The following is a 13,290-nucleotide window of genomic DNA, read 5'->3' as shown; positions in this document are numbered from 1 at the left end:
CTGTCACGCCCTGGCCTTATTATTCTTTGTTTTCTTTATTATTTTAGTTAGGTCAGGGTGTGACATGGGGAATGTTTATGTTTTGTTGGTTTTGGGTGTTTATTTGGTAAAGGGGTTATGGGGTGTAGTAGATGGTTTTGTGTTGAGTGTATATGTCTAGAGTTGTCTATGTTGGTTAGTTATCTAGGAGAGTCTATGGTTACCTGAATGAGTTCCCAATTAGAGACAGCTGATTTCGGTTGTCTCTGATTGGGAGCCTTATTTAGGGTAGCCATAGGCTCTCATTAATTATGGGTAATTGTCTATGTAAGAACGTTAGTAGCCTGTATGTTTGTGCACAACGTTTGTAGCTTCACGGTCGTTTTGTTATTTTGTTGTTTTGTTAAAGTGTTTTTGTGTCGTGTTCATCTTCGTGTTAAAATAAAAGAAGATGGCATATTTTCCAACTGCTGCATTTTGGTCCGTTAATCCGCCACACGATCGTGACAGAATTACCCACCATAGGACCAAGCGGCATGACCAGCGGCGGCAGGAGAAATACGGGGATTCATGGACATGGGAGGAAATTTTGGACCGGGAGGTGCCAGGAGAATGTGGCCGCCCCAGGGCTGAGCTGGAGGCAGCGGGGGCGGAGGGGCGGCGATATGAGGAGCTAGCTCGGAGACAGGAAAAGGAACCTACAAAGGATCTGGGCTGCACTGCGTGGGAGGAGATCGACGGGTGGGCGATCGGCCCGGGGAGAGTGCCGGAGCCCGCCTGGGATTCTCTGGCGCAGTGCGGGGAGGGGTGCCGGCGAGTGGAGGCAGCGCGACGAGGCGGTGGGAGGCCTGTGGGAAAACCCAAAAAATTTCTTTGGGGGGGGCTTGGGGGGAGGGTGGCGAAGTCAGGTGGGAGGCCTGCGCCTGCTCCCTGTGATTGCCGTGGAGAGCGAGAGTACGGGCAGACACCGTGTTACGCAGTAGAGCGCACGGTGTCTCCTGTACGTGTGCATAGCCCGGTGCGGGTTATTCCACCTCCCCGCACTGGCAGGGCTAGATTGAGTATTGAGCCGGATGTCATGAAGCCGGCCCTACATATCTGGCCACCAGTGCGTCTCCTCGGGCCGGTTTACATGGCACCAGCCTTACGCATGGTGTCCCCGGTTCGCCTACATAGCCCGGTGCGGGTTATTCCACCTCCCCGCACTGGTCGGGCAACGGGGAGCATTCAACCAGGTAAGGTTGGTCAGGCTCAATGCTCAAGGGAGCCAATACGCCTGCACGGTCCGGTATTTCCGGCGCCACCTCCCCGCCCCAGTTCAGTGCCACCAGTGCCTACACCACGTAACAGGCTTCCAGTGTGTCTCCAGAGCCCTGTTCCTCCTCCACGCACTCGTCCTATGGTGCGTGTCTCCAGCCCGGTATCACCAATTCCGGCACCACGCACTAAGCCTCTTGTGCGTCTCCAGAGTCCTGTGCATCCTGTTGCTGCTCCCCGCATTAGCCCTGAGATGCGTGTCCCCAGTCCGGTACCACCAGTTCCGGCCCCACGCACTAGGCCTAATGTGCGTCCCCAGGGTCCAGTATGCCCTGTTCCTGCTCCCCGCACTAGCCCTGAGATGCGTGTCCCCAGCCCGGTGCCACCAGTCCCGGCACCACGCACCAGGCCTACAGTGCGCCTCAGCCGGCAGGAGTCTGCCGTCTGCACAGCAATGACTGAACTGCCCGTCTCCCCAGCGCCATCTGAGCCATCCGTCTCCCCAGCGCCATCTGAGCCATCCGTCTCCCCAGCGCCATCTGAGCCATCCGTCTGCAATGAGCCTGCAAAGCCGCCCGTCTGCCATGAGCCTGCAAAGCCGCCCGTCTGCCATGAGCCCACTGAGCCGTCCGCCAGACAGGAGCCGCTAGAGCCGCCAGCCAGACAGGAGCCGCTAGAGCCGTCCGTCAGACAGGATCTGCCAGAGCCGCCAACCAGACAGGATCTGCCAGAGCCGCCAACCAGACAGGATCTGCCAGAGCCGCCAACCAGACAGGATCTGCCAGAGCCGCCAACCATACAGGAGCAGCCAGATCAGTCAGCCAGCCATGAGCAGCCAGATCCGTCAGCCAGCCATGAGCAGCCAGATCCGTCAGCCAGCCATGAGCAGCCAGATCCGTCAGCCAGCCATGAGCAGCCAGATCCGTCAGCCAGCCATGAGCAGCCAGATCCGTCAGCTAGCCATGAGCAGCCAGATCCGTCAGCTAGCCATGAGCAGCCAGATCCGTCAGCTAGCCATGAGCAGCCAGATCCGTCAGCTAGCCATGAGCAGCCAGATCCGTCAGCCAGCCATGGGCCATCCCTCAGTCCGGAGCTGCAGTCCCTCAGTCCGGAGCTGCCATTCTTCAGTCCGGAGCTGCCCCTTACCCTGGTGCTGCCCCTTACCCTGGTGCTGCCCCTTACCCTGGTGCTGCCCCTTACCCTGGTACTGCCCCTGATCCTGGTACTGCCCCTTACCCTGGTACTGGACCTTAGTCCGGAGCTGTCCCTTAGTCCGGAACTGCCCCTTAATACAATGGGGTTAATGTGGAGGGGGGTCGTTTGGAGGAGGCCTAGGGGGTGGTTAGGTACTGTGGTGACGTGGGGACTACGACCAGAGCCGGAGCCGCCACCGTGGAGGGGAGCCCACCCAGACCCTCCCCTAGACTGTGTATGGTGCGCCCGGAGTTCGCGCCTCAAGGGGGGGGTTATGTCACGCCCTGGCCTTATTATTCTTTGTTTTCTTTATTATTTTAGTTAGGTCAGGGTGTGACATGGGGAATGTTTATGTTTTGTTGGTTTTGGGTGTTTATTTGGTAAAGGGGTTATGGGGTGTAGTAGATGGTTTTGTGTTGAGTGTATATGTCTAGAGTTGTCTATGTTGGTTAGTTATCTAGGAGAGTCTATGGTTACCTGAATGAGTTCCCAATTAGAGACAGCTGATTTCGGTTGTCTCTGATTGGGAGCCTTATTTAGGGTAGCCATAGGCTCTCATTAATTATGGGTAATTGTCTATGTAAGAACGTTAGTAGCCTGTATGTTTGTGCACAACGTTTGTAGCTTCACGGTCGTTTTGTTATTTTGTTGTTTTGTTAAAGTGTTTTTGTGTCGTGTTCATCTTCGTGTTAAAATAAAAGAAGATGGCATATTTTCCAACTGCTGCATTTTGGTCCGTTAATCCGCCACACGATCGTGACAATTGCGTAAACAACAACAGTAATTGTGTGATGGCCGGGATGCAGGGTTGTGTTCCTCACCAAATACGTGTACTTGCTCTAGGAGGGCTAAAAAAAGCACCTTATAGTTGAAGTCTCTTCTTTGAGTAAAATTACTTAGGAACTGTGCACAATTTGGAGAGGTGTGTGGCCACTTGGAGACACCAGTTAGGCCTCTCACTCAAACCTTGTCATTTATTTGTCATATTTTGCACCTAACCCGCATTTTCCAGGAATATTCGTGTCATGTTACTGAATGTATCCATAGTATTTTCAGATTTTGTTCTCAACAAATGCCGCGAGAAGTAGAGTACATGTAAAATGCACATAAAATCAACAACGTAATGATTGGATTCAGTCTTGTGTCAGGTGAACCGTTGTGTCTAATCATTTCCCCATAATTTCCAAACTGTTCCGTTTCAATTGCTACCATTGTTATGCATATGGTTTTCATATTTCTTCTGCAAGAAACATTTCAATTTATCCCTATCCATATAAGCCAATTCCACGAGTGTAAAAGGTTAAATAGACCATTTAAAATAATTATAGGCATACTGTTTATGAGGTAAATATAGGCTACTATTTTTTGGGTTTGTTTGTAATACGAGTGTGTGATATGATTCAGTAAATTGAATGACATTCACTGCATCTGTAACATAATCACCCTCTCTTTCACGCCTATCAGAGGCAGCTAGACAATGACCCCCATCTCAGGAAACCCAACTTTTCGAGGCATAGCTTTTGGTGATTCTCTCTTTTGCATAACATCTGGCATTTGTACAAATAAAACTATTAGTTATTCCATTCCATTCTTCTTTATTTTTCTCTATTTGAAAGGAGGTGCTTTACAAGCCCCATTTTGTTGTTTTACCTCTCCATACACGCTGCACATCTACTTTTCTTTTGTCTTCTAATTATCATAATCTGATTGTTTTTCAAATAAATAAAATAAAAGAGGAGAACAAATCAGTGACTAATGATTATAACGGTTGGTAAGAAGCTCAAATTGTTATCCACCTTCACAACTGCTGTCCATAAATGATCAAGTTTGCCTCTGCTGAAAATTGTCCCTAACATGTTTTTAATCCATTTTTACTGAGAGGTCCGGTGCTCCATGTAAAATGTTGGTTCCATATTCACTATTCGGATGTATTCCAATTCAATGCCCCCATCTGAGATCCCTTTGCGCACTGAAGTTCCTTCGGAGAGCGCACATCCTACTCACCATTGCGCTGCGTGAAGGCGAGTGAAAATCAGTGGATAACTCGAGTTGGCTGACCCTAACCCCTTTCCTTCTGTTTTGTATTCCGTGACCCGGTGCGGTGACCCACACCATTTATAGGAGTTTGAGTCCCAGTTACTATATCAGCATCGGTTTTGCAAAAAAACGGCTCTTTTTAACGTAACACATGAGGTTGTTCAGGGGCTCAGAGTTAGAACCATGTTTGTGAGGGCCTAAAGACGTGGCAAGGTCATAGCCGCCTTGAAACCAAAGTAGGCTAGGGAGTGACTTCATTGACCAACTATTCACGCATCTGGGCAGATAAAAGAACATCGGTTGTTTGGGGGTATCAATTCTCAGTATCAGGCCAGCCCTATTGATAGAATGTAAAAACATTTTAAACTCATAAAGTCACAACATATTAGGTTTCTGTTTCCAGGGTAGAATGTAAATATCATGATAGCCTATTAAGATATGTTGCTAAGGGTAGACCCATGGTGGAAAGGAACACTTCAGCTCTTCATGACTTCATGCTTTTTCGTGATTGATCTAATTGATTTATTAATTGACACAAACACAGCTAGGCATATTACGCACAAAATATTTTGATATAGTCACTGTAATACGCATTCTACCCTTCTGCGACTCCCCTGCATAGAGGACCTTTAACAATTCCACAGAATCAGTAAATACGTTTTTAAAATGAAGCCTCTTACCACCTAATCCTTCTTCTTTATAGGCAAAGAGTTTAAATAATGCCGGCAACCTTTACGCCCATGTGTATGAAGTAGGCCTGGCTACAAAGGTTGAATGCTATGCTCCTATACCAGCTATATAGCCACTCCAAGCAGTTTATTAGCTCTCAAACAACTTCACCATGACATTGTGTTTACACCTGGATGGAATGGTAGAAAGAACGCCTTCCTTTCTCAATGCGACACTGCACTAACGGGATTAGCATGTCACCTGTGTGGTGTTGGATATAGAGTATCCGTCAGTCAGTTGGGAGACAAAGACGGATGGAGAGGGTATGAATGCAATTCGGCGTGAGTGTCCTCCATCACCTTTTACCGCCTGAGAAAGAAAAGCCTTCGATCAATACAACTATTTACGAAACTGGGATGCCATGCAGAGCCACCCCACAGGACACAGACATCATTAAACGGCTAGTTTGGATTTACATTTAGTTGAGTTGTCAACTAAAGTGGAAATCTGTCCTTTGGTCTGATGAGTCCAAATTTGAGATTTTTGGTTCCAAACTCTATGTCTTTGTGAGACACAGAGGATGTGAACGGATTATCTCCGCATGTGTGGTTCCCACCATGAAACATGGAGGAGGAGTTGTGATGGTGCTTTGCTGGTGACACTGATGGTGATTTATTTATAATTGAAGGCATACTTAACCAGCAGGCTACCACAGCATTCTGCAGTGATACGCCATCCCATCTGGTTTGTGCTTAGTGGGACTATCATTTGTTTCTCCAACAGGACAATGACACAACACACCTCCAGGCTGTGTAAGGGCTATTTGACCAATAAAGAGAGTGATGGAGTGCTGCATCAGATGACCTGGCCTCCACAATCAGATGACCTGGCCTCCACAATCACCCGACCTCAACCCAATTGAGATGGTTTGGGATGAGTTGGACCGCAGAGTGAAGGAAAAGCAGCCAACAAGTGCCCAGCATATGTGGGAACTCCTTCAAGACTGTTGGAAAATAATTGCAGGTGAAGCTGGCTGAGAGAATGTCAAGAGTGTGCAAAGCATAGATCAAGACAAAGGGTGGCTACTTTGAAGAATCTAAAATCTAAAATATATTTTGATTTGTTTAACACTTTTTTGGTTACTACATGATTCCATATGTGTTATTTTACTAGTGTTGATGTCTTCACTATTATTCTACAAAGTAGAAAATAGTAAAAATAAAGAAAAACCCTTGAATGAGTAGGTGTGTCCAAACTTTTGACTGTTACTGTATATCTCCTTATTATGTGTGGGAATACTTTGGAACAGATTTCGGCCCGTGGGATGCCAGGTGGGGAACACTGTTATAGGCTACAGCCTACTCAAATGACTTTATGTAGACTATAAGTGTAGCCTATAGGCTATAGCCTACCCAAACATTACGCATAATTGTATGCATATATCAAAATGAATACTCTCGTCTTTTTCGTTTACAATAGATAATACAATGTTATATATTTTATTCACATGATTCTTCATGGGCAAAGGCAGATGTTAACCCATCTATCGAAATAAGCATGTTTAGGTCTGAAAAGTATTCATTTGGGGCGGCAGCGTAGCCTAGTGGTTAGAGCGTTGGACTAGTAACCGGAAGGTTGCAAGTTCAAATCCCCGAGCTGACAAATCCCCGAGCTGACAAGGTACAAATCTGTCGTTCTGCCCCTGAACAGGCAGTTAACCCGCCGTCATTGAAAATAAGAATTTGTTCTTAACTGACTTGCCTAGTTAAATAAAGGTAAAAAAATAAAAAATAAATAAAAAAAGATTGAATTATCTCCAGCAGAAGGCGGTGTTAGTCCTGATATGGACACGCCGTACGGGGAACACAACACTGAATGAGTTAATCAAATATTTCTATCATTTTTCCGAAATATTCTGTTTTGCCCACATCTAACCATATTTAACCTGTCCGGCCTCTTTGCAGACTGACGTATCGCTGTCAGTACAGTATAAGTAAATTAAGATGGATTTAACTGATGCTTACAATAGGCTACTCATCTCATTGTCTTGATGAATGATCTCGCTCGTCGTCATCTACTCAAGAGGTTTCCGTCACTCTGTGATGTACTGTAGCTGGCATCGTCCGGGCTCCGGGGCTTGTCCATGGTTGCGTGCTGTAGGCACGCAGCCCCTCGCTTGCTTTATACTGCATCGGAAATGCAGCCTGCACAGGCCGTGGGCACTTTGCTTATATCATCACATTTAGAGCTGCGTTGTCTCTTGTAGGCCCATGCAGAACACACAATTAAATGCACTGGGGTAATCAGGCTAATAGCTTAGACCCAAATACGCACTGAAACGCCAACATAACCTTCGGGACTGTAGTAAGACACACCGACATCATATCTACGTTTTAAATCCTTTATTAAACCGTACCAGTTACCCAATGGATAGACTGATACTGACTTATACACCTAATATCCACGGCTACGAACTTATGTGCCAAGATGCACCATCAACCGGGGAGAGGACCAGCAGGCATGTAAATCGAGTCGCTGAGGTGGGCATTTCCCTCCATACTTGCTGAATCTGGACGTTTTGGGTTCCAGACGTTGTAAAAAGTACCAAAAGAAAGAAAAAAAAGAGACAGCCCTGATGAGGAGTGAAAGCTTCATTTCAGCAAAGCGCAGAACTCTGCAAGAGAACAGAGAAACAGAGCGATGACAAAGAGATATAGTGATCACCTGACGTGTGACCTCACAGCCAAGTCACAGTGAATATTGCATACGTTGAAAAAGCTTGCATTTATTTACTGGTTCTTCCACTATGCCTTTGCAGCATTCCTTCCTTCCTTCAGATGCAATATCCCCTACCATCTGGAATAATATCAAATATAATTATATAAAACTGATGAAACTATTATCAAGATGATATTTCGTGTCAGCATTGGACAGTCCCTTTGTTGCTCTCCTGTCAGGTGTGTGTAGTGCTGATGTGAGTGTACTGTAATCTGTACCTTCCATCCCTATCTTTCCATCCCCGTCTCTGTCTCCTGCCGCTAGGAGAGTTCTGGTCTCAGCATCAGTCAGCTCCCTGGCCCCTGAGGAGAAGTTCTGCAGGAATAATCTGGGGATAGACAAACAAAGAGAGGAGAGAGGAGTGAAGAACTACACCTACATCTCATGTGTCAATGCTGCTTCATTGTATTGATATGTAATGTATAGTTTATTTCAGCTTGAATACATCAGGCTCTTTCTATGAGCATGACAAACACACACACACACACACACACACACACACACACACACACACACACACACACACACACACACACACACACACACACACACACACACACACACACACACACACACACACACACTACACTGAACAAAAATATAAACTTAACATGCAACAATTTCAAAGATCTTACTGAGTTAAGGAAATCAGTAAACTGAAATTAATTCATTAAGCCCTAAACTATGTATTTCACATGACTGGGAATACAGATATGCATCTGTTGGTCACATATACCTTAAAAATAAAGGTAGGGGCGTGGATCAGAAAACCAGTCAGTATCTGGTTTTGCCTCATGCAGCGCGACACATCTCCTTTACATAGAGGTGATCAGGCTGTTGATTGTGGCTTGTGAAATATTGTCCAACTTCTTTTCAATGGCTGTGCGAAGTTGCTGGATATTGGCGAGAACTGGAACACAATGTCGTACATGTCGATCCAAAGCATCCCAAACATGCTCAATGGGTGACATATCTGGTGAGTATGTAGGCTATTGAAGAACTGGGACACTTTCAGCTTCCAGGAATTGTGTACAGATCCTTGCAACATGGGGCCATGAATTATCATGCTGAAACATGAGGTGATGGCGGGGGATGAATGGCATGACAATGGGCCTCAGGATCTCGTCACAGTATCTCTGTGCATTCAAATTGTCAACGATAAAATGCAATTGTGTTATCATCAGCAAACCGCTTGCCAACATGACGCCATACACGCTGTCTACCATCTGCCCGGTACAGTTAAAACCGGGATTCATCAGTGAAGAGCACACTTCTCCAGCGTGCCAGTGGCCATAGAAGATGAGCATTTGCCCACTGAAGTCGGTTTTGACGACAAACTGCAGTCAGGTCAAGACCCTGGTGAGGACGACAAGCACGCACCTGAGTCTCCCTGAAACGGTTTCTGGCAGGTTTTGCAGAAATTCTTCAGTTGTGCAAACCCACAGTTTCATCAGCTGTCCAGGTGGTTGTTCTCAGACAATCCCACAGGTGAAGAAGCTGGATGTGGAGGTCCTGGGCTGGCGTGGTTATACGTGGTCTGCTGTTGTGAGGCTGGTTGGACATACTGCCAAATGTTCTAAAACGACATTGGAGGTGGCTTATGGTAGATAAAGGAACATTACATTCTCTGGCAACAACTCTGGTGGACATTCCTGCAGTCACCAGGCCAATTGTATGCTCCCTCAAAACTTGAGACATCTGTGGCATTGTGTTGTGTGACAAAACTGCACATTTTAGAGTGGCCTTTTATTGTCCCCAGCACAAGGTGCAACTGTCTAATGATAATTCTGTTTAATCAGCTTCTTGATATGCCACATCTGTCAAGTGGATGGATTATCTTGGCAAAGAAAAAATGCTCAATGACAGGGATGTAAAGAATTGTGTACACAATATTTGAGCTAAATAAGCTTTATGTGCATATGGAACATTTCTGGGACCAACCCCTTCACGTGCACCCCCCTCCCTCCACACACACACACCCTCCCTCCCTCCACACACAGCCACCCTCCCCAACTCATATCATACTTCAGCTCCTCCTCCTCTATGTATCCACTCTGGTCTTGGTCCAGGACTCTGAACACCCGTTGGCCCTCTGCCTCTGGCTTGCCGGTCAGTCCCACTTGTGCAAAGAACAACTTGAAGTTGAATGTGCCTGGAGCTAATGGAGAGATGGGGGAAGCGATCAAGAGAAATGTAGAGAGATGTCGAGAGGAAGTGAGAGAGTGTGAGGAAAGAGAGATCCGCCAGCATGACAAGGAGAGAGAATGGAGAGGGGGATGAATAGAGAGATGGAACATTCTCTCATGCGCTCAAATTACTTTCATTTGACTACTACAGACATTCACAATCACAAACACAAACCCTCTAGCATTTTAATGCCACTGAGCCCTGACAATAATATGGTAGTTAAGGACATTATTATCCAATCTAAACACACAGATTCACAGAACACCTCAGGGAATCCATTCTAATGTGAACGTGTGACATTATGCTACAGATCAAATGTTTAAATCAATACATTTTTATTCACAGTTTATGCACTTACAGAGAGTTACTCAGGTCATTATGAAAACCAAATGTCTCATAAAGAACAGAGAAAGAGAATGATGGATCAAGTCTGTTTTAAATAATATATTATACACCACAAACAGTTATGCTGATGATATACTGAAACGTGAGTATTTATTTACATGTGGGTGTATTTACATTTACATGTGGGTGTATTCTGGATGGTGTGCTTTAGTCTGCCCTCTGAAGCAGATGTAATGTGTAGCTAAATAATTAAATGCTGGTGGGCTGCAAATGAAGCCTGCTTGACTGGCTTGATTTAGTCTTCTCTTCAATGCTCAGCATAAACACTGGTATCTGGGTGGTAACTGCTCTGCTGCTCCCCAGCCCCCTGGCTGCCTGGTTACCTGGATCCAACCTCCAACCTTCCCCCAATATAGGACCGCCCTTGGGAGTGGGACTCTTGGGCGTGTGTGTGTGTGTGTGTGTGTGTGTGTGTGTGTGTGTGTGTGTGTGTGTAATGGTGTGTTCACGTGTTTGACTCACCTTGACAAGCCTTGACGGCAGCCCTGATGTCCTCCTCTCTCAGCAACCCTGTAAACGCCATGGTTCTCTGTGCCTGAGGGACACGTGCTTGCAATAGGGAAACACATCACAATAAATGAAAGTGACACAGTGTGTTTTCCTGACACAAACAGTCAGGGTGTGTTTTTGTTAAAGCATCAGACAAATCCCTCATCAGCCTATCCTCCTTCAGCTTCGAGGTACTATATAGCTACTGTTTCTGTGGAATTTATTCAATGACAATTGCTTGACTTTTCAAGCTGTGGCTCTATGAATAAAACACTAAATACATTTTGCAAAACAATTACAAATTTGTCCAAAGTCTTGACGATGCAACTTTAAGGACAATTGTTTGTCTCCAAGCGAGACCTTGAGAGGTCTGCGTCTGCACATGTCCTATTTTTTGTGGAATTAAACCAAATTACATTTGATCCCATTTAAAAACCCTGAGACGCACAAAACACTCATGAATACACAGAAAGATACATCAATCCCTACAGAACTGAAACAAAAGATCAACGCATAATATATCTTTAAAGCCTGGCTGGTACTAACCGTTATCTGGGTGAGGTGGTGTCCGCGCTGTAAGTCAGTGATGCGCAGATCTCTGCCTCTCTTGATTTTTGCCTATTACCCAACACCACTCTCCTCCTGCAGCTTTGTGATCCAGAAAGCAAACATGACGTTTCTCTGTCCTCAAACCCTAGGAGATAACATCGCAATTGGAACTCCTCCTCCCCCTTCATTAACTAATCAGAGCAGAACATTTTTCACAACTATTGTCAACTAACTTGCAGGGGGTAGAGCTTACAACCCAGCCTGTTAATTGTCTTGATAGGAATAAACAATGCCAAACTATCCCATAGTCCATTTTTGCATAATGGGGGTTTTCCATGTAGAAATATTAAGCGTTGACTATGATCCACAATGATGAGCAAAGATGCTAGGATATATTTGGCTCTTTGGGGAGATAAAAGTCCCAGTCAGAATTTCACATTTTCTATAGCTGTGAATGGACAGAACCTTGGAGAGTACAGTCCTCTTCAGAGTCAACATCTACTCCATGTTATGCATTTTGTATGGATTATTAATAACCACAAATGATACATCTGAGTGAGTGTAAAGTAACAAACATGACATGGAATGAAAACACAGCAGTACAATTAGGGTCTTCAAATACTTACTTAATGTGTACAGTCCATAAACCAGCATGTACACTGAATACTGTCAACACAGGATGTGTCATTAATAACAGATTTTAAAACTCCCATCACACCCTCTTACTATAGGCTATAAAAGCAGAGTTTCTAAGGTTCAGTCAAAAGTAATGAATGTTATCCCTTTGCTTGGGTATGAAGGAGGTGTCCAACTCCTTACCCGGCTCCTCCTGCCATATTTGACATAGATGCAAAACAAATTGATGCATATAACATAATGTAGGTCTACTTAGCTATATTGTGGCTTATCTCATGTCAACTGGTTTCAGTTCAAATTGTTGGTATTGACCCCCTTTAGTAGTTATTTATTTATTGCAGTTCTTTTGCACTGGTTCTATGCACACTCAATTGACTTCCCCCACAAGCTCACACATGGGGGCGGCAGGTAGCCTAGTGGTTAGAGCATTGGACTAGTAACCGAAAAGTTGCAAGATCGAATCGCCGAGCTGACAAGGTAAAAATCTGTCGTTCTGCCCCTGAACAAGGCAGTTAACCCACTGTTCCTAGTGTAACGGATGTGAAATGGCTGGCTAGTTGGCGGTGGTGCACGCTGGTAGCCTTTCGATCGGTGACGTCGCTTGCTCTGAGACCTTGAGGTGGTGGTTCCCCTTGCTCTGCTTTGTGGAGCGATAGGTAGCGATGCTTCGTGGGTGTCAGTTGTTGATGTGTGCAGAGGGTCCCTGGTTCGTGCCCGGGGCGAAGGGACGGACTAAAGTTAAAACTGTTACACTAGGCCGTCATTGAAAATTAGAATTTGTTCTTAACTGACTTGCCTAGTTAAATTTAAAGATACTACACTGACACTCCAACACACACATACTACACTGACACTCCAACACACACATACTACATAAACCCACACACATGCATAATGATGACATACACACACACACACACACACACACACACACACACACACACACACACACACACACACACACACACACACATACACACACACACACACACACACACACACACACTGCTGCTACGCTGTTATATATCCTGATTGCCTAGTCACTTTCATCACTAGCTACCTACCAGTACATACTGTGTTACCTCAACTACCTCGTACCCATGCACATTG

General features: G+C 45.6%; 1 protein-coding gene across 1 annotated transcript; it reads right to left on the bottom strand.

Annotated features, from left to right (window-relative positions):
* Positions 1 to 7,523: 7,523 nt before the first annotated feature.
* On the bottom strand, positions 7,524 to 11,654 carry LOC129833395 (parvalbumin beta-like). Its single transcript, XM_055897967.1, has 5 exons — positions 11,542 to 11,654; positions 10,969 to 11,055; positions 9,940 to 10,072; positions 8,133 to 8,242; positions 7,524 to 7,810 (listed from the first exon to the last, which is right to left on the bottom strand). Exons 2-5 carry the CDS (start codon positions 11,027 to 11,029, stop codon positions 7,788 to 7,790), a joined length of 327 nt encoding a protein of 108 aa, XP_055753942.1. The 5' UTR covers positions 11,030 to 11,055; positions 11,542 to 11,654; the 3' UTR covers positions 7,524 to 7,787.
* Between the last annotated feature and the right edge of the window lie 1,636 nt (positions 11,655 to 13,290).

The sequence above is a fragment of the Salvelinus fontinalis genome, chromosome 34, assembly GCF_029448725.1.
Source record: "Salvelinus fontinalis isolate EN_2023a chromosome 34, ASM2944872v1, whole genome shotgun sequence".
Taxonomy (NCBI): domain Eukaryota; kingdom Metazoa; phylum Chordata; class Actinopteri; order Salmoniformes; family Salmonidae; genus Salvelinus; species Salvelinus fontinalis.
This window is presented reverse-complemented; position numbering and strand designations above follow the sequence as displayed.

What these genes read in the sequence shown, in the direction of transcription:
- LOC129833395 (XM_055897967.1), bottom strand. Translation starts at nt 11,029, where the DNA reads ATGGCGTTTACAGGGTTGCTGAGAGAGGAGGACATCAGGGCTGCCGTC. An exon ending in TGCCGTCAAGGCTTGTCAAG is followed by an intron (nt 10,073 to 10,968) that starts GTGAGTCAAACA and finishes TCTCTCCATTAG; the next exon opens with CTCCAGGCACATTCAACTTC. An exon ending in ATAGAGGAGGAGGAGCTGAA is followed by an intron (nt 8,243 to 9,939) that starts GTATGATATGAG and finishes GTCTATCCCCAG; the next exon opens with ATTATTCCTGCAGAACTTCT.